Here is a 21391-nt window from a genome sequence, read left to right as displayed (position 1 = left end):
TTAGTATTATCATGCATACTCATTGGGATGTTTGTCACTCAACAAGCAATTATAAATCTTTGTAAAGTGTAAGTGTAAATCTGTGCACCTTGAGACCCTCCTGGTGAGTAGCCACGCTTTACAAATATTGATTGATTGATGATTTCATTATTTCTTTATTAGAAATTTCTGTGAATCAAGCATGTGAAATGTCTCCCACTTAACTGCTTTCCAAACCAAGCTTTGATACAACCCAATAGGTTTGACTTTGTTCATAGTGCAGAAACACCTACCTACAGACATGCAATATTCAGATACACATTGACATTGGTCAGACATTCATGTGTAAATGTAGACAGACCAATATACACACAGATGTCTATTTATGCATAGACCAACCCACATGCAAATACCACTCACCCAGACCAGCAGAGAATAGGTGCCTACACACACAAACCTACAGGACTCAGTCACTAATTCCTGCAATCATGTACAGAGACCTACAAGCTCCCAAGCACAGAGACCATAATGAACCTCAGTTGGGAAAACTACTCAGGCTTCCGTCTGGTGGTTCTATGGACCTAGGGTAATTTCTCAGTGGACTAATGCATCTACTCTAGGGGACTGTGGTAAGAAATTTGAATCTTAGTGGGTCCACTCAGCCTTTCATCCTTCCAAGTTTGACAAAATGAGTATCGTTGACTTGGATGACAATAAACTGTCATCACTGCCAAGAAACCACTTTAGCAGTGAATGAGCATTTTACAAACAGTTATGTTGCTTTACAATGTCATTGATCTTGTTCTGGAGGGGAGGTGCATATCATGATCCCCAAATAGGGCAATGATATGGCTCCTGAAATGCACTGAGGGGCGAGAGGTGCGGAGCTCAAGTCTACCGTGTGGGGGCAGCATGCTCAAGTGAACCTTTGACAGGGTTTCACACATGCAGCTCAGGCCTATGAGGCGGCCTGGGGCTGAGAATCCCACCAATAATATACTCAGGGCACCAGGGGTGTAGCTTGGTCAGTAAGATTGGTGGAATGTGAGCTTTAGATTTCCAAACTATCATGCTGGTATATAATGTTAAAACACATTATAGGACAATCAGGGTGCATGATAGGAGCTTAAGGAGAAGTGGAAAGGGAGAGGGATGCGGATTGGTATGAGTACTAAGTGAGAGAAACACAATATTTTGTAAAGTAACCAACATTTTTTAGGACTTTCAAAATTGACATTAGAGAGTGTGTCTGTTTTTGCCAGTATGTGCATGCAAACATCCCAGGTGAAATCCGACAGAGACCTCACAATACCCGACTGAAATCACCTGTATCCAACTATTCATCAGAAAGTACATTTATTTGGGGGGTGTAATAACCCCAAACATCCTCCCCTGAATTACACTCATGTGGGACGATTAGCATGTGACAGGAACTTAAAACAAGCATTTGCAATGCAACGGGTCTTGCGTTTGCTCGAGTGAGAGCTATTCACGTTTAAACTCCTAACTGGACTTTTCTTGCCACATAAACTGAAAAGTAAAACAGTTTCACATAAGCGAGCCCACGGCCACCATGAAGCGTGACGGGGACACACAAAAGGAAACCGAAGTTCTCTTGCAGTGAAACGTATCGGCAAAAGTGCAATTAGCCATGTAACCAAAAGTGCAATTAGCCATGTAACAGGGTCGATGTAATCCAAAGTGCTTGACTACTGCCCAGCGAGGTCGCGCTGCCTGCGAAATAAAGGCAAAAAGCGGTCCAGAAACTATACGGAACATGGATCCTTGTATGTTTTCATTAGCTGGTCTGTGCGCTTGAGGAGGGCTAAACACTGGAAAAGGCATGACGTATGCATGCCTTTCACTAATGAAATGAAGCGAATTTTAAATTTAAAAGGCAAGCCCACGAACCAACTAACCTGGTGGGCGTGGTTAAAAGCCCATAGAGAGATTACACCAGGGACAGAGCGCTTTGCGCTCGACCCTAAAAACAGCAGCCTAGAGTGCATGACATTATGCCCCATCTCTGTAGAATGCAATTATTTGACTTAAACCATTGGTTCAATCTTCAGTGGAAACAGACACAGGGCTGTAACATGCGTGTGTTTTCTAGCACATCATGTGTGCCTGTTTTTACGACACTGGGCAGTCTAAAGTGCCTACATTTGACTTGAAAAGGGGGAGCAGTGGTTACCTTTCCTGTTCCGGAGCTGTGCTATGTGTAAAACGGTCCAATGTGTGAAAAACGCTATTACAAAGTTAGACGGAAAGTATTTCTGCAAACTATGTGCACTGAATATAATATTCTGATATCCTTCCTGGTAACAGTTTCTTTTACATAGCCCGGGGGGATTATTTGGTAAAATATTATGAAGTAATTCTTCATCCTCGGAAATGTAAAGAAAAAGCTTGAAAGCCATGTCTGTCAATGTTCAAATTAGGCTGTTTTGTCTCGGCAGGAACATGTAAGATATACGTTTAAAAGAGTGTAACGAGCGCCCCCTGGCGTCTGCTCCCTTTATAAACCTATAGACAAAGAAGTCAATCCGATTGCCTAATCTCCGAATGTTCCGTTAGTGAGGATTAAGAGATAAACCAGGCAAAATCCAACACATTGCACAACAGTTATAAACCTCGGCCCTTCGTGCAGCTGACAGGAATTGCACAGGAGAGAGGCTTTAATTTTGGCGGTAAATATTGCTAATATTGTTATAAACCTTTTAGGAGTTTTCTAAATCGAGGTATCTCTAGTGGTGAGACCAGCGCTGTAGCCTTGTAGTGGTTTATATTTACTTGCATCAGTGTTTTCTTTTGTTCTTAAACCCCTGGCGAAGACTTCTGTATTTCAGTGTTAGTAAAAGCTATGCAAAGCTCCCCAATCTGCAGATGCTCCCCAACTGCTTATGTTCCATACTGTTTGTCTTGAACGCTTTCTTGTCACACATCACTATGGGGGTTATTACAACTTTGGAGGAGGTGTTAATCCGTCCCAAAAGTGACGGTAAAGTGACGGATACGGCCGTATTACGAGTTCCATAGGATATAATGTACTCGTAATACGGCTAGTGGTATATCCGTCACTTTACCGTCACTTTTGGGACGGATTAACACCTCCTCCAAAGTTGTAATAACCCCCCATGTGTCTTAAAGTTACACAAACTGGAGGGTTTACAGGTGTGTCCTTTAATTCACTTTACATAACTGCTTGTTGTAACTCTCCTAGGATGCCAACTCCAGCAGCCACCTCCCATTCAGAAAACAAGTGAATATCTTTTCTAATCAGGTCTGATGCCCCATGGCTTGCTTCGCTCTCTCGTTGGTGCCTAGAAGCAGTACGGTATTGGACTGTGTGCTGTACTAAATGCGACCAATTAATATATACATATCCCAGTCATAATGTAGGCATTCCAGGCTGGATATAACATACCTTTTTGATAAATCGCACTGGGCGCTTTTTGTGAAGCAGTGATTTTAGGTGCTGACAGCAGTCACGTGAATGCACAGCCCTTTCACTGTTACTACTTTTTTTCATCCCTGCCTTCTCCCTGTTTTCTTACCCTTCTCTTTGGCTTTCTGTATCCGGGTTAAAGTCTGAAGCTGAAAAAATAACTCCAGTCCCCCGAAACGAGCGGTGGAGCCCTCCGCCTTCCACCACTTGCATACATTAAGGACTGCATCACTGGCGGCGAGCCTGATATCACTGCGCTATCCGAGCTCCGCCGCTAACCCGTGAGCTTAGTTCAAACGCGGCTTTGATGTAGCCACGGTCAGCCCCAGCCGTGCTGTCCCTGAGAATATCCCCAGATTTGAAAGGCTTCACCCAGCGAGGAGGCCTTCCCACTGCTCGCAATGTCATGGTCACGCAGCAAGGAAGAACACGATTTCAGATGTGACCTACAAACACATCCTGCGCCCAGGACACTATGCAATGTACAATTAGAGAAAGCATCCAAACACCGTCCAATTAACTAACCCATGCTTTTGTTTCCACATACAGGGCACATGAAGGCACTTTTGTTGCTTGTAATATACCTGCTATGGCTGAGAAGTCATCACAGTGCGCCTCAACCGGAAGAGGAAATTACATATGTGGAACGGCTGAAGCGTATGTTTGTTTCTGTAACTTATCATATCGGTGTTCACACGAATCTTTGTAAGCATTCTAAGAACCTACATGGATTCTGTGATAAAAATTTTTTTGATTGAATTGCCCCCCTACTTGCGATTGACGTTTGCCATGTTTGTGTCTTTATTAAAGTAACTGTGAGACTTTGATGCATGATATGCGCACAACGTGCAAATCTCCCACCAGCCTAAAAGCTCCTCGCTGTAATGTTCAAGAAAAGTAATCAAAACAAGTTTGTGGTTTACCCATGGCATAGCTTTTTATTTACATCTACACATTAGACTTGCTCATTAAAGGTCCCTCAAGAAACCAGGAATTCTTTTAGCAGACATGCATTCAGGAGATAAAAAATGCATGAAGGAAGAAGGTTACAGTACGCAAATGACAACTTTCACATTTCAAGCAACATCAAGAACACGTTGTCGTGAGATCTGCTGTGTGCATTGTGCCAGAAGGCTCCAACTTGCCATATCCCCCCGGGGCACCACCCAGGGCATCAAGCACAATTAACAGAAAGCATTTGTCAAGCAAACATTGGTCCCAACTTTCCACACCCCTCAATCCCCGAACGGTACTACCAATAAAGGCCACCGCATAGTGCACCGGCCCAGCTGGGGTACCCAAACACAGGCGCAGCCCCGAAAGTTCCAAAATCAGGCAACACGTGGTAGGGCAGGAGAGTCCAGCATCACCAACAGGTCAGCCCCCCCACCCCCCTCCCACCAGCCCGGTGCCCATACAAATAACACTCCGCCCATGGGTCAGTTCAGTATCAGAATCCAAATTCTTCGCATCCCTCACTATTTTGCTGCGAGGGACCCCACCAGTCCAGGGATGGGTTGGTGGGTGACAATCGATTGGGGCCAAACTGCACGGGACTTACTGGAGGGGACAAAGAGATCCCACAAGCATTGTGACAGCTTAAATGGCCTCTGGGACTCCAGCGCACATCATGATGATGATGGCACACAACCCTAAAACGTTTGCACTTCCTATGCAAGGTGTGGCTCCTGCCCATGGCCAACTAAAGGCACCCTGCCTCTAGTTGCGGGTGGGGGTCTGCCCATAATATGCACACAACGCTCAAATCACCTCCCAACCTAAAAGCTCCCTGCTGTAATGCTCAAGGAAAGGAATCAAAACAAGTTTATGGTTTTACCCACATCATAGCCTTTTATTCACATCTACACATTGGAGTTGTTCATTTAAATCTGTGGAGAAATCAGGAATTCTTTTAGCAGACCAGTGGCAGCTCGTGGGAGGGAAAAGGGGCGGCACAACGCGTGTCGGGGAGGGGGGTTGGAACATAAAAAAAAAATATATAAAAAAATACCTTACGAGCTGCGCTGGTGATCTGCTCTTCTCCTGTCCTCTACAGCAGTCCAGCCTGCCCTGTGTAAAATCCTAATGCTGCTTTCATGTTGCTGGCAGCATAAAAGTAGGGTGACCACCTGGCATAGAGGCAAATTCTGGACACACCTGTAAAAAATTCAGGACAAAGGGTCAAAATTCAGGACAAAAATTCAGGACAAAGGGTCAAAATTCAGGACAAAAATTCAAGATCAAACGTCAGTTTTACAGACACACCCAAGAGAGGCCATGCCTCACTATGTTGCCAGTGCCTTTATTTACTCTTTTTAACATAGCAATATTTATTCACTGTGGTCTTTTTGTGATTGCCTCCTATTATGCTATTTTCAGGTCTCACAGTACATCCTTGTTTAGTAGTAAATTAATGCCCTTCAGCACTGGGTCAAGGCCATCGCCCCTACCCAAATCTACCCAATCTTTCTTGAAGAGAAAGTAACAGCAAACTTTTAATTATGTTTCTCTACATTTTAAAACACCTGGCAAACAGTTTGGGAAACATTAAGGTAACTAACCTTATGCTAGTTTAAACAAATTGAACAAAATCATCTGGCTGCCCCAACCGCCCGTGAACTTTCAACCTACATTTTTTTTAATGAGGCAGGGCAGATGGTGTGAGCGACTGTCTCACACCTAATGTCAGGATGTGGGGTACCCACAACTTGCCTGCAGTCTCACAGCACTAGAGTGTATGTCTGGCACTCTACATTTATCTCAGAAATGGGAGCCAAGACTACCAATCAAAGATAATAAAAGAGGAAGATGAAATTGTGATCAAATGGGAGGTCCACGGCAAGTGATTCAAAGGGTTGTGCTAAGAACCGGATAAATAAGGAAGAGAAGAACAATGTGGGACAATTCCTAAAATCAGACAAGATGGGTCCACCAAGACTATCGGAAGGTATTGGGTACCTGGGGAGTTGTCTCTGCACACAGGAGAGAAACAGAAGAGGCACTGTCAAGTGGTTGAACAAGCAACACCCATCCACCTTGGCAAACTCTTCTGGTGCAATGGTCTGCTGTTCGTGCTTGTGAAGAGTGAGCAGGGGCCAGACCCCTTGCAAGGTTGTGCAAGGCAATTGCCCACTTTGTCCATGTTTTTAAATGGGTTTGAAATTGAGCAAAAGCCAAACTAGTGATTTGGGTTATCCCTAAGTGTCAAGTACATATAGAATCTTCAAAATATTTGGGATGTAAATTGCACAAACAAAATGTAAAAATTTTTAAAATGTACTTAGTGTTCCTTTAACATATGTACATCACTCTAATCTACTCTGCAACTCTACACTCTATGCCACTGCACTCTACAGCACTTTACTCTATGCCATCACACTCTATGTCACTCTACATAACTCCACTCTACCTTGCACCTCACCACTCTAAGCCACTTCACTCTACTGTGAAACAATCTACTTTACACCACTGCATTCTATGCCACTGCACTCTATGCCACTGCACTGTGCATCACTCCACTCTCTGCAACTGCACTCTTCAGCACTATACTCTACTCTGCACCACCCTACACTACTCCACTCTACACCACTGCACTCTCTGCCACGCGAGTCTACTCTGCACTCTATGCCACTGCACCACTCTACACTATTGCACTATATTATATGCCACTTTACTCCACTGCACTCTATGCCACTCTACTCTGCCCAACGCCACTTCATGCCACTGCACTCTACGCCACTATACTCTACTCTGCACTGCACCACTCTACACTTCTCCACTCTGCACCACTCTATGCCGGGAAGCAGCCTCAACCACGACTCATGAACAACGAAGTCATGGACAACGAAAGCGTAACAACTCTTTCGTTAACCACAACTTCCTTGTTCAGTGCCTTAACCACACATGTGCTTAACCACCCACATGCATGGTTAAGGCACAGAAGAAGGGAGTCGGCTGAGGAGAACGATGTGATCAGGTAAGTGGGGTGGGACTGGGGTTGTTTTAGGGGCGGGGGTATTTTTAGTTTTAGGGGCAGGGGTGGGGGGGGTCAGGGTTTTTTTAGTTTTAGGGGTAGGGGGTCAGGGAGGTTTAGGTTTAGGGGCAGAGAGAAGGGGTCGGATATTTTTAGTTTTAGGAGCGGGTTGGGAGGATGAGGGTATTTTTAGTTTTAGGGGCGGGGAGGAGGGTTCGGGGTATTTTTACTTTTTTGGGTTGGGGTAGTTTAGGTTTAAGGGGTGGGGTGGGGGGATTGGGGTAGTTTAGGTTTTAGGGGCGGGTGGGGGTTGGGGTGGTTTTAGGTTCAAGGGGCGGGGGTGGGGGGTTGGGGTGGTTTAGGTTTTAGGGGTGGGTGGGTCAGGGTAATGTTTAGGTGTGGGGGGGCCAGGGGAGTCACATGCAGGAACAATGCCTGCCGTTCACTAATGCCTTTACCAGGAATGCCTTTACAATGAAAAATTGTTGTTAAGGCATTCGTGGTAAAGGCATTAGTGGTAACAACACGGTCATTGTTCCGAACGCGTTGTTTAGGCATGCATGGTTCCAGCATGCGTTGTGGCGACATCCATTCCACTATGCTACTGCACTCTATGCCATGCGAGCCTACTCTTCACTCAGTGCTACTGCAACACTCTACACTACTGCACTCTCTGCCACTCTATGCCACTCTACTCTGCCCAACGCCACTCTATGCCACTGCACTCTAAACCACTGCATTCTAGGCCAATGCACTCTAAACAACTGCACTGTACCCACTGCATAGTACTCTGCACCACTGGGCTCTACGCCACTGCTCCTATGCCACTCTACTCCACTCCACACCACTATGCCACTAACTTTAGCCATGCTGAACAACAGCCACTCTGGTGTATAACATGGCTAAAACGCATTGGCAAAGCCAATAACTCTTGGTTAGACGAGGCCTATTGGCTTTGCCAATGCTTGTTAGTACAATGAGGTACCGAGGTCCCTGAAAGAACTGAATGTGTAAGTCCTTATTATAAACATGAATTCGATGCCTCGTTAGGGGTAGTAGGCGCTATATCAATACAATTACATAATAATGTAGGCTGCTACAAAATGGGCAAATACATTTTCGTTAAATAAAAAAAGTCCTTCTAAAATACAGATTTGAATAATATACAGTTTATACCTAGTACTATTTTTTTTTTATAACAGTCCATTAAAACCACACACTCCACAGCTCACCTTGGAACACCCTTACAGTACCTCTCTAAAAGAAAATATCTTTGTCATCAGAAAGCTTCAAGTGACTCCTTTGATTAAAGTCAATGCAGAATTTCATGCCCCTTTGCATTTGCAGATTCACCAGTTGCACACGTTTCCATTTCTTTAGGGAAGGAGACCCCCTGGCAAGAAGGTCTCTTTCTCATCTGTCTGCCCCTCCCTCACCAGGGCGAAATTACGGGCAGTCCGTGAAAGTTACGGACGGGTGGTCACCCTACATAAAAGCTGTGTCTCTGTTGCATGTTGGGACCTTTTTCTGCCTCTTTGGTAGAGGCACGGGCATTTGCTGTTCCTTCTCCGGTCGATCCAACAACTTCTGGAGGGCCCAGTCGATGACATGGAGCTTTGCCACCTTCTAGAGCTTGCTGAGTGAGAGGAATTTCTCTTGCGTGGCGGAGGCGCCGTGGAAGAGCGGCCGCGTTTTGGAGCTATGGGCCAAATGTAGGAAAGGTTTTTACCCATTCTGTGTCTATGGGAAAAAGTGTTTGTACATATGGCCCTATGTTAAGTGAAAGGAATACAAAGTACATAAGGTACCACCCCAGCAAAAAAAAAAAACAGACTCGCCAACCCTTGACAGCACGCAGAAATAGAAAAAAAGGGGGTTGCACCTCAGTGGGGACTAAAATTTGCGATCCCTGGTTAATAAATGTGGTCCCTTCCAAGAAGAAAAACTGCAGCATTACGCCCACGTTGTCCCAGACGGAGTCCCACACTTAGCTGCAAGTCCCAAGTCAGAGTACTTCTAGTAGCGCAGAATTAAACTGCAGCCCACAAGGACACTATGGCCCTCATTCTGACCCTGGCGGTCGGCGGAGAGACGGCGGTCGGACCGCGAACAGACCGGCGGTATTAAAAATGGCATTCTGACCGCGGCGGTCCCCGCCGCGACCGACCGCCACTTCTCCACTCCGACCGCCACGGCGGTCATGACCGCGGGGCTGGAGTTTGCGCACTCCGGCCCGGCGGTCGTCCCAAGACCGCCAAGGGTATTATGACCCTGCCTACCGCCGCGGTTTCTTGCGGGCGGGAACCGCCGTGCGAACCATGGCGGTAAGCACTATCGGGGCCAGGGAATTCCTTCCCTGGCACTGATAGGGGTCTCCCCCACCCCCCACTACCCACCCGAGTCCTCCCCCCACACCCTCCACCCCCCTGCCACCCCCCAGAGGTGGTATGAACCCCCTCCCCACCCCCACCCCGACATGCACATACATGCACCCCGACATGCACACACCCCCAACATGCACATATACACACCCCCTACACACACATACACAACGGGGACACATACCCGCACACATACATGCAGACATGCGCACCTGCCGAACAGCACACATTACCCATAGACACAGCAGCACCCCCCGCCCGCATACACGCACTCACACACCCCCTCTACACACTCACACGTACACCCCCATGCACGCCCACATCACACAACACCCCCCCACCCCCTCCCCTCACGGACGGTCTACTTACCTTGTGCGTTGTTCCTCCGGGAGGCGACGGGAGCCATGGGGAGGTGACCGCCAACAGAAGACCGCCAACAGAAGACCGCCACACAGAAATGTGGGTCGTAATTCTGTGGGCGGTGTTCTGCTGGCGTGGCGGTGGAGGTTGACCAGTCTCCACTTTCCCGCCGACCGCCAGTGTGGCTGCTGGCGGTTTTCCGGCGGAACGCTCCCAGCGGTCAGAATGCGCACAGCGGCATACCGCCGCGGTCGGCGGTCTTCACCGCGGCGGTAACTCGGCGGTCTTGCGAAAAGACCGCCAAGGTCAGAATGAGGGCCTATGTGAAGCAGAACAAACACAGAACATATTAATACTGACAGCAGCAGAACTAGACAACAATCAACCTAGAGTGGTCATTGCCCCCTGAGAAGACCCTCTCCCAACATATTTACATTTTCAGGGTCAGAAAAGGTTGCTGACGACATAGGGGCGCTCTCCCTGAGCACCTGTAAGTAAGTGAAAGCTTAACTCACTGCAACCTTCAGTCAACCCTCTGAGCTAAGGGGTGGCATAGGAAACCTTTGCTACCATTGGTTGGATTTAAACCCTTCATTAAGGAGGGTCTTTGACACCAAGTGCACATGACCTTTCCTCTGAGCTACAGCCCCTGGTTGGAAATAGTTTGGGTAATTACAAGTTCGCCCGTGCTGGGGATCGAATCTCTAACATGATGTTCATAAAGCCTGACGCAGGCTGGAAACTGTGAATATTACCCTTACTGGAATAAAGGACATTAGCCCACGTGTCTGTCAGACCCAGAGCACAGCGCGGGCCCCAAGCTCTGGCCGCAATGACAAGAAAGGCCCATAAATTGTTTCCCAGGGCGCTGTCACAGGAGTTACTGGTGTTAGCCAGATATCTTCACCAGGCCGCAGACGCACAAGAGACTCACCCAGTGCCGGCGGTGGCCTCGCAGGGACACGTGACCTATATAATCCAATTTGACAGGAAGTATAGCAGAGAAACCGAGCCACTGTAACCACAAATTAATACAGAATAGCATCCCGCCAGTCAAGCGACTCCTAATGACTTTCAGCTACAAATCAATTGCATTACTTGTTCATATGACCCGGCACTGTCACGCCGAAACAAACAGAGCCCCAGCAAACATCATACAATATCAGCACAGCCAGTGTGCGCCAATAGTTTCAACACTCTTATTTTCATGCAAGAAACAAAGGGCCGGATGTAGCAAGAATTTTGCATGGTGCAAACTGCGAAAATCGCAGTTTGCGCCATGCAAAATGCTCATCGTGATGCTCATTCACAATTTGCGAGTCGGTACCGACTCGCAAATTGTGAATGCGACTCGCAAATAGGAAGGGGTGTCCCCTTCCAATTTGCGACTCGCATCGCAATGCTAAATTGCTTTGTGACTGCGAATGCGGTCGCAAAGCAATTCGCAGTTACCACCAGTGTCACACTGGTGGTAACGCATTCGCAAAAGGGAAGGGGTCCCGATGGTGGCTATTGAGTGTCAGCAGTGTGCGGAACATCACTGTGTAGAGTGTCCATTGTGTGCTAGGTCCTTGTGTCTCACTGCATGGACACAGAGCAGTACAGCAGCTAAAGTCTCCAGCTGAAATTCACTGGGTTCACAAATGTACTTAGGACCATGTAATTCTGATGGGTCCAGCAGTGGCATAACAACATTCCCCACAGTCCCCGCAGTGAGGCGGGGTGTCCCAAGCTCCAGGAGTCCCCTCAGCAGCACATAGTCATGCACCACCCACTTGCTGCAACTGTGCACAGGTGCAGGGCCACTGGCCTTAGAGCTCCTGACTGAATAGGAGGGAGTGGGCCCTCCCCCCTCAATCTACTTTAGAGGGGGGGGGGCGCAAGTTCATTACACCACTGGGGGCCAGTGACAGTAGTTACCAGCTCCATCAGAATTAAAGGGTAACTTTGGCGCAATGGCCTTGATTGTGAGTGGCTTGTAAAACCCTGACTCCCGTGCAAACCAGTGTTTGTATGTGTGCACAAATTAGAAACCTTTTTGGCAAAATCTGACAGTCAGATTTTTGAACTGATAAATTTCAGCATAGCAAATCTACCAAAATATAGCAGGTGAAAATGCCCAGTAAAGTAAGGAGCATGCAGATTTTTGTGCAGTAATACCTATGGGGTTGTATGACGAAATATTGAAGGCAAAAATATCAAAATGCAGAAGTACTGCCCAAAAAACATAGAAGACCAAAATAGCATCACAAAATAGGCAAGCACATCGAAACTTCAATATACAATATATTAACTTTAAAACATAGATTTACTTAAAAAAGTCACATATAAAAACATAACATAAACATTATAACTTCTAGGCATAAATAAACGATACATTTGAAATTAAATCTAAAAAATAATAAACATAACATAAATAATTAAAATGATAAAATAAACATTAATAAGATAAAAATACTAATAATTAAAAGCACTAAATACAATTTACAAATATACATATACAATCAAATTACTAAGCAAAAATAAATAAATAAAGATAACACAAAAAAATAAAATATATAATAATAATTAAAAAAATAAATTAAAATAACTTTTACATTAAATCACAAAAATAAATCTTCAAATAATTTTAAAAATTGTAGGGGTCAAATGTATAATCTCCACTTCAAAGTAAGCAACAGTAAGAAAGCTGTTGGACTTTGGAGGGTTCTGTTTTATTATTACCACTCCAATGTAAACACCATTAGGAAAACTGTTTGACTTTGGAAGGTCAGGTTTACTATTCCTCTCCAATGTAAACAACAGTAGGGAAAGTGTTGGACTTTGGAGTGGGCAAATTCACTGTTTCACTCCAACTCAAGCAACAGTAGTATAAGCGTTGTAGTTTGAAGGGGTCAGATTTACTATTCCCACACCAACCTGCGCAACAGTAGGGAAAGTTTTGGGCTATAGGGGCCCGGGAGGGCAGATTTACCAGTTCTACTCAAAAGATTCAAAAACTTCAATTTACTATCCCTCCTCAAGTTAAAACAATCTACTTATAAATATGATTATACAATATATCTAAACAGACATCTAAAATGTATTTTAAAAAAATGACAATTATAAAAGTAATTACAAACTAAAATTAATACATTAGCAATCAAGAATGTATAAAAACATTAAGGGTTTGATTTAGATTTTGGCAGAGGAGTTACTCCATCACAACAGTGAGGGCTAGCCCCATCCGCCGAAATCTAAATTCTATTGTTTCCTATGGGATTTAGATTTCAGTGGACGGGATATCTGTCACCATTGTGATGGAGTAACCCCCCTTAGAAATCGAAATCAAGCCCTTAGTTACATACCAGATAACATTTTTTATTTAAAAACATTTCACAACATACCACTCCAAAAACACTTAAAAAAGCAAATTAAAATAATACCTAATATAAATATCTGAAATTAAATATAAAAAACAATCCCACCCTATCCCTTACAAAACCAATAATCCACAAATAAACAAATTTAAATAAAATAAAAAAAATCTTTAAATATTACCAATCAATAAAACTATATGTAGGAAGCTGGCTCTGTATATTCCATATCAAAAAGAGATATAGGCCCTCATTATGATGTTGGCGGCGCAGCAACGACTGCCAAAAGACCATCGCCGCAGCTACCAGCTGTCCGCCGTATTAAGTCCACAGCTGGATTCCCGCCAGAATGGCAGAAATCCGGCTGTGGCCATGCCGGCGGATGGCGGTAAGGTGGCTCTGCTGCCACCAGCAGCGCCATGCCAGTAGACCGCCACCAGCTGTGTTATGACCCATAATACGGCCAGGTGGTGTTCTGCTGGCGGACGCTGCTGCTGGCAGAAGCGCCTGTCCTGTCTCCTGCCAGAGGACCCCATGAACACAGGTAAGTGGGTGCTCCGACAGAGGAGGGGGTGTTATGTGTGTGTGTGGGGCTGTGTGTGAATGTTTGTGCGTGTATGCGGGTGTGTGTTCCATGTTGAATGTGCGTGCATGTATGGAGGTGTGAGTGCGTGCATGTTGTGGCCTGTGAATATGTTTCTGCGTGTATGTATTAAAGTGTGTGCGGATGTGTGTGTGTGAATGGATGTATGTATGCATGGATGCATGTGGGAATTGGTGTGTGTGTGTGTGTGTGAAGGGCCGTGAATGTAGGGGGGTTTAGAGAAGAAGGAGGGTAGGGGAGGTATCCGGAGAGGCGGGGTGGGGGTGGGGAAGACCTCTATCAGTGACAGGGAAGGAATTCCCTGTCACTGATAGTGCCTACTGCCATGGTTTTCGTGGCGGTAAGGAAGCCACAAAAACCATGGCGGTAGGCAGGGTCATTATCCCGCAGGCGATACAGTGATGGCCACCAGGCTAGAGATCGATAGCTCCAGCCTGGCGGCTGTTACCGCCGTGGCGGTCGGTGTGGTACATTGGCGGGTGGCTTCAGCCAAACTGCCAATGTCATAATATGGTGGAAAACACTGCCAGCCTGTTGGCAGTACTTTCCACCATATTACCGCCGACAGCCAGGATCATAATGAAGGCCATAATGTGCACAGAGTCCATGGGTTCCCCTGAGGCTTAACAGAGGCTAGAGTGGATAAAACGAATGCTCTCTTTTGTGGTAGTGTGGTCGAGCAGTTAGGTTTATCAGAGGGTAGTGCAAAGCATTTGTTGTACACACACAGACAATAGAAGAAAGAAGCACACACTCAAAGACTTAACTCCAGACCAATGTTTTTTATATAGCAAAAATATATTTTCTTAATCTATTTCTAGAACCACAAGATTGAAATTGCAGGTAAGGACTTCAAAAGATTTGTATTTCACACATATATCAACAGTACTTTGTTTGGAATCGATAAGTTATACAGTTTTTGAAATATTAGCAATTATCTGTTTTAAAAGTTGACACTGCAATTTTCAGAAACAGTTCATGGGGGGAAGAAAAGTTAGAACTTTTTACAAGTAAGTACTTGACTTAGTTTCAGTCTCTGGCAGTTAGGAAGTCCACAGGTTGGGGTTCAAGTTAACCGAAAACACCCACCACCGGCAACACAGGGCCAGCTGGGTGCAAAGGTCAAAGTTGAGGCAAACTTAACATGGGCTCCTATGGAGGCTGGGGGCACTCGGAATCAAGCCTGCCTGCAGGTAAGTACCCGTGACTTTGGGGGTCAGACCTGGTGGGTTTAGAGGAGCACTGGGGGGGTCCAAACATAGGCACCAAACATACACCCTCAGTGGCACTGGGGCGGTCGGGTGCAGGGTGCAAACAAGGTGCCGGTTTTCCAATGCTTTTCTATGAGGGGACCCCGGGGGTCACTCAGAGGCTGCAGGCGAGGTCTAGAGGGTCGACTGGGGCAAACCACAGGCTGGACAGGGAGGAGGGCTGCCTGCTGAAAGTAGCTGCATCAGAGGCCGGGTTCTGCAAGGCATGGGGGCTTCGGGTGAAGTGGTCTTTTAGGTGCCGGATATCTTCATCCGGAGCTTTCGCGGTCAGGGGAGTCCTCATGAGTCCCTCTGCAGGCATCATCATGGAGGGGTGGAGAGGTCAACCCAAGGTGGGCACTTACTAACCATTACCTGGGGACTCTCTCTAGCTGGTTGGGTCACCTGGTCACCGGTCACAGGCATCGGGTGCAGAGTGGTCAGGGCTCATCCAGGGAGGTACTGGAGTACATTTGGTGTAGTTTGTTTGTGGACAGGGCCGCTGTCCTCGGGAGGTCATGGTCCTTTGGGATGGAGGGCAGTCCTCTGGAGCTTGGCAGAGGTCACTGGTCCCGCTGGATGTGTCGCTTTCTTGTTGCAGGTTCTTCGAAGCGGGAGACAGGCAAGTAGGGCTGGGACCATGTCAGTTGACATCATCCTTCTTCTCTGCTAGGATTTCAGCTTAGCAGTCCTTCTTATTTCTTGTGAGGTGACTAGGAATCTGGTGAGCTGGGTTCAGTGAGGCCCTTAAGTCCTGGATTTAGGGGTGTTTTAGGGTGTCAGAGGGCAGTAGCCAATGGCTACTGTCCCTGAGGGTGGCTACACCCTTCTTGTGTCCCCTCCCTTTGGAGAGGGGGATACAAACCTAACCCTATTGGTCCCTGTCCTGCAAACCAAGATGGAGGATTCTACAGGGAGGGGGTCACCTCAGCTCTGGACACCTTAGGGGTGGTCCTAGCTGGGGTGGCCACTCCTCCCTGTTTTCCCTAATTTTCCTGCCGGACTTGCAGCCAAAAGTGGGGCTTTGTCCTGGGGTAGGCAACTCCATGAGCTGGAGTGCCCTGGAGCACTGTAACCCGAGGCTTGAGACTTTGAGGCTCACCACCAGGTGTTACAGTTCCTGCAGGGGGGAGGTGTGAAGCACCTCCACCCAGGACAGGCTTTGTCTGGCCACAGAGAGCACAAAGGCTCTCACCCTATGTGGTTAGAAACTTGTCTGAAAGTGGCAGGCTGGCACAGACCAATCAGTCCAACACTAGCACTTTGGCTAACATACAGTAGCATCTCTAAGATGCCCACTGGGGGTATTTTTCAATAAATCCCACACTGTTATTAGTGCTGAGAAGTTTGATACCAAACTTCCCAGTATTCAGTGAAGCCATTATGGAGCTGGGGAGTTCGTAATGACAAACACCCAGACCATATACTCAATATGGCTACACTCACTTACAATGTCTAAGAATGGACTTAGACACCGTAGGGGCATATTGCTCATGCAGCTATGCCCTCACCTGTGGTATAGTGCACCCTGCCTTAGAACTGTAAGACCTGCTAGAGGGCTGATGTACCTATCCTACAGGCAGTGGTTTGTGAGCATGGCATCCTGAGAGGGGTGCCATGTTGAGTTTGCCTTTTTCTCCCCACCAGCACACACAAGCAGCAAAGGCAGTGTGCATGTGCTTGGTGAAGGGGCTCCTCGGGTGGCAAAATTCATGCTGTAGCCCTTGGTAGCCTTCCCTGGTCACAGGGCCCTGGGTACCATGGGTACCCTTTACAAGCAACTTAACTGTGTGCTGTGGGTGTGCCAATTGTACAGGTTTTGGGAAAGAACAGTGGTGCTGGGGCCTGGTTAGCAGGATCCCAGCACACTCTCAGTGAAAGTTGGCATCAATATAAGGTCAAAAGTATGGGGTAACCATGCCAACAGTGGCACTTTCCTACACTATACTAAATTGATTACACAAACTTAACATTAACACAATGATATCTTACAAAACAAAAACTAATAAAACACAAAATAATTAAGAAACAAGATGATGTAGAAATATATGTAAAAACAACATAAAGTACCTAAAAATATATCATTACATTCTGTATTCTGTCCCACAAAATCTTTGACACCACAATATTTTAAACACAATATTCGTGTTTCATGATATTTTTGAATCAATATTTTGGCAGACATCACTACGTTATCATTAATCACCGGATAAATAACACCTTAATCCAGGTGCATTTGTAATCAAAGCTTATGGACTCTAAATAAAAGGATGCCTTTATGTTTTCCACAGCCACAATGTTAGTATTAACCTGTCACATAATGCTGATGATTCTCTAGTAGACCATACATCCATGTATAGGCATCTAACTCTCTAGAGTGGTGTCATGCACCACTGTCTATTCAGTACGGTTGAAAATTCTTTGTCTCTTACTGCGAAACTCATTAAGGATCTCAAAGGCATTGGTTTTTGGCTGCTTCTGTTTCAGTTACTTCATATTTCATGCTTATGGATTTTTATTATCAGTAATGCCACATGGTCACTGTAAGATATATGTTAAGTTCCATTTAAGGGGGCTGACTCCACATTTGCATCCCTAGATATCACTCATTGCTCACCCTGCCCAGTTTAGGAAATGTTATTTCATGGCTGTATTTCATGTTTGTATCCAATCATATTGAGGACCTGCATGCTATTTGTGCCAAATAGTTATGTTCTAAATAGATGACTATGCTAAGCCTAGTAGGCTGCTACTTTATTTAACAGTTCCATAAAGCATGTGGGAGTGGTCTGGCTGCGCAGCTTGGTGGCAGCTTGAATTTGGAGCTCCGGGCCCCAGCAGCCACATCAGCCACAATCTGTGGCATTATTGAAGCTCAGACCCCTTTCTACCTTCCAAGGGGGCCTCCAGAAACAAGGGGAGACTTTTGGAAGGCAGAGCCCAGATCTTGAGTGGCTCCTCCTCAACCTCTGTTTGCGCACTCCTGAGGCCTCAGGAAGTGCGGCCTGTACACACTGGCTGCAGGACTTGCACTGGCCCTGACCTTCAACTGTGGATTCCCTGGGAGACCAGGAGACTGTCTGAGGTTAGCAGAGGAAGGTGGGGGGTCCTTGTGACTCATCGGGCCCCACATTGCGGCACTTACAGTCCCCTAGGCCAGGGCCTGCTGTCTGGAAGGCTGCATTGCCTGGGGCTGACATGGGACCCTGGGGTGATGAAGGCTGCATCTGGAGGTGAGCCCCTTGTACTCTGGCGTTTGCCCCACTGAATTGGTAGGGGCTGGGGAGGCACTGGGGCTCATTGGAGCCTGTGGAGGGCCCCCACATCGCCAGATCTATAACACTGTACCTCCGGGCCCCTGCTGAAGGTCAGTCCATAAGGTGGAACATCCGCCTCATGGCCTAGCTCGGCTCCCCAGCTCTCTTGCTCCCCTGCATGGATAGGGACCTTGCTTGGTGTACTGTTTGGGGGCTATCACTCCTGGTTTTATTGTTAGTCTCCCTATTGCCTGTGGGTGCTGCTTGTGCTGCCTTGCTCCCCCCCCCCGGGGGACTGTTTGGAGGGGTAAGCAGGTTCCTCTTTCCTAGGAGATTTGCAGACTGACCAGGAGGCCTACTGTGTGCCCATTTCTCTCCTTGGAGTGAGAGAATCGGTGTGTGGGCCGAGGCAGCCTAGAGAGAGTTTGAACCTGTACCATTGGGTGCACAAAACTAGTAAGGACACCACTGCCCTCACCGCAGTCCTCAACCAGGTCCCCCAGCTGGGACAGAGACCTCACCTGCCCTTCTTTGTCCAGGATACACTTGTTGTAATACGGGCTGTCATTGAGACCTCGCCCCTCAGCCTAGAGTCATGCCATAGATGTCAACCTTCTCCGTCAGGACCACTGAAAACTAGTTGAGCAGGTCACCCTTAAAAAGCACTCTTCGGTAGGACTTCAGCCCCAGGCGTCGGATCTTCAGAAGCAGATATGGGACCTCAAGAAACAAATACAGGTCTTGAAGGTGCGGGCGGAGGATGCAGAAGGTCTGCATTATTGGTCCCTAAAGACAGTGAGGGCCCAAACAGGGTCACCTACCCAGAGAGGTGGTTTAGGGAACTGATCCCCTCAGAGGAACTCACTCCTTTCTTTTTCATTGAGAGAGCCCATTGGGTCCTGGCCAGTCGACCCTTGCCGAGGCCCCCACAAGGCCCATTGTTGCCAAAGTGCTGCACTTCAAGGACAGAGATGCCAGTGGCTTCCTTCTTGGGGGTTAAGTGCAGACTCCCTGATCTAGGGCCCTAAATATGCATTGCTGTTCCCCTCCAGGCCTAAGGTGTTATGGGACAACAGCTCTGAATTGAAGTATTCTCACCTACCCTGGTGGCTTGGGTGGACCTGGCAGATCAGACTGAGGATGCCTTGGTTATCGCTGTCACTTGGGGTGCAGCCAGCCGAGTCAGCCACGGATCAATGTTGCGCTCTCTCTGGAACAGGCACAGGATAGCCTCCTCTATGCCTTGGAGGTTGCCGCAACTGTAGTAAATCTTTTTGAATGAACAGTAGTCCAGGCACAAAATGATATCCAAAGTCTTGTATTTATTCTCATGAAGAAGGAACCCTCTGCACAATACCTCTAGGCGTGCTTCTCTCCAGCTTTCTCTCTAACTTCTCTCTCAAGTCAAACTATTATATCCCACATGAAATGATGAGAGGAGAAGAAGACCTAAAGGTACATCACAATAACCACAACACAATATAAACCTTTAGGGATCCTTTGAGGGTCCACTCGGCCACTTCCTCAGACCTTGCAGATACATACTGCCCCTCAGTTTCCGACAGGGCCACACCTCCATGGGTGACTCTCAGATGGCTGACAATATTCTCTAAATCAGATGAACATCATATCTATGCTACAACTCCCCTTGCCTGGACAATCATCATCCACAGATCTTATAAATTGGAAGGTTCGGCTGCCTGCCTTTGCTACTGTGGGGCCACCTCCGTCTGCTGCCTGGTTTGCTCCTCCTTGGACCTATCCAGCGTGTGACCCTGTACTGTCTTAACTCAATCTGCCTCACTTCTAAGATAGTTTGGTGCTTCTGTTTGGGTGGCTGGGTGTTGCCTCACAGCCCCCAGTACTCTTGTTATGTGTTCTTGTTTCTTGTTCAGTTCTTGTGTGTAGGTGGTCTGATTTGATGCCGGCATTCTCCTTAACCTGCTCCTGTGAGGGTTTGGTGCTGCCCCTTTCAATCAATCAATCAATCAATCAAAAAAATGTATAGAGTGCGCTACTCACCCGTGAGGGTCTCAAGGCGCTGGTGGAGGGGGGAAAGGTGGATTACTGTTCGAACAGCCACGTCTTGAGGTTCTTTCTGAAGAGCAGGAGGTTCTGAGTCTTGCAGAGGTTGGTGGGGAGGGAGTTCCAGGCCTTGGGGGCGAGGTAGGAGAAGGATCTGCCTCTGGTGGTGCGTTGGATGCGGGGGACTGTGGCGAGTGCGAGGTCGGCGGAGCGGAGGTGGCGAGTGGGAGTGTGGAAGTTCACTCTTTCGTTGAGGTAGGTTGGTCCAGTGTTGTGGAGGGATTTGTGTGCGTGGATGAGGATTTTTAAGGTGATCCTCTTGTCGATCAGAAGCCACTGAAGGGATCTGAGGTGTGAGGAGATGTGTTCATGGCGTGGGAGGTCCAGGATGAGGTGGGCGGCTGCGTTCTGGATCCTATGGAGTTTGAGTTTGAGTGTGGTGCCAGCATAGAGGGAGTTACTGTAGTCTAGCCTGCTGCTGATGAGTGCGTGGGTGACGGTCTTTCTGGTCTCTATGGGAATCCATTTGAAGGTTTTTCATAGTATGCGGAGTGTGTTGAAGCAGGAGGAGGTGATGGCGTTGATTTGCTGGGTCATGGAGAGGGAGGGGTCCAGGATGATGCTGAGGTTACGTGCGTGGTTTGAGGGTGTTGATGGGGAGCCTAGGGTGGTGGGCCACCAGGAGTCGTCCCATATGGTTTTGTTGGGGCCGAAAATGATGATTTCGGTTTTGTTGGAGTTGAGCTTGAGGTGGTTAG

At 47.2% G+C, this 21391-nt stretch overlaps 1 protein-coding gene across 2 annotated transcripts in view; it reads left to right on the top strand.

Annotated features, from left to right (window-relative positions):
• The first annotated feature begins 2589 nt into the window (after positions 1-2589).
• The window catches only part of CLUL1 (clusterin like 1), a 147284-nt gene continuing 128482 nt past the window's right edge, over positions 2590-21391 (top strand). For both annotated transcript variants that reach the window (XM_069219984.1, XM_069219986.1), the window contains exons 1-2: positions 2590-2669; positions 3977-4084. In XM_069219984.1, coding sequence (XP_069076085.1) covers positions 3982-4084 — 103 coding nt within the window. In that variant the 5' untranslated portion in view covers positions 2590-2669; positions 3977-3981. The remainder of the gene's footprint in view (positions 2670-3976; positions 4085-21391) is intronic.

Source organism: Pleurodeles waltl, chromosome 2_2 (genome assembly GCF_031143425.1).
Source record: "Pleurodeles waltl isolate 20211129_DDA chromosome 2_2, aPleWal1.hap1.20221129, whole genome shotgun sequence".
In the NCBI taxonomy this organism is placed as follows: Eukaryota; Metazoa; Chordata; class Amphibia; order Caudata; family Salamandridae; genus Pleurodeles; species Pleurodeles waltl.
This window is presented reverse-complemented; position numbering and strand designations above follow the sequence as displayed.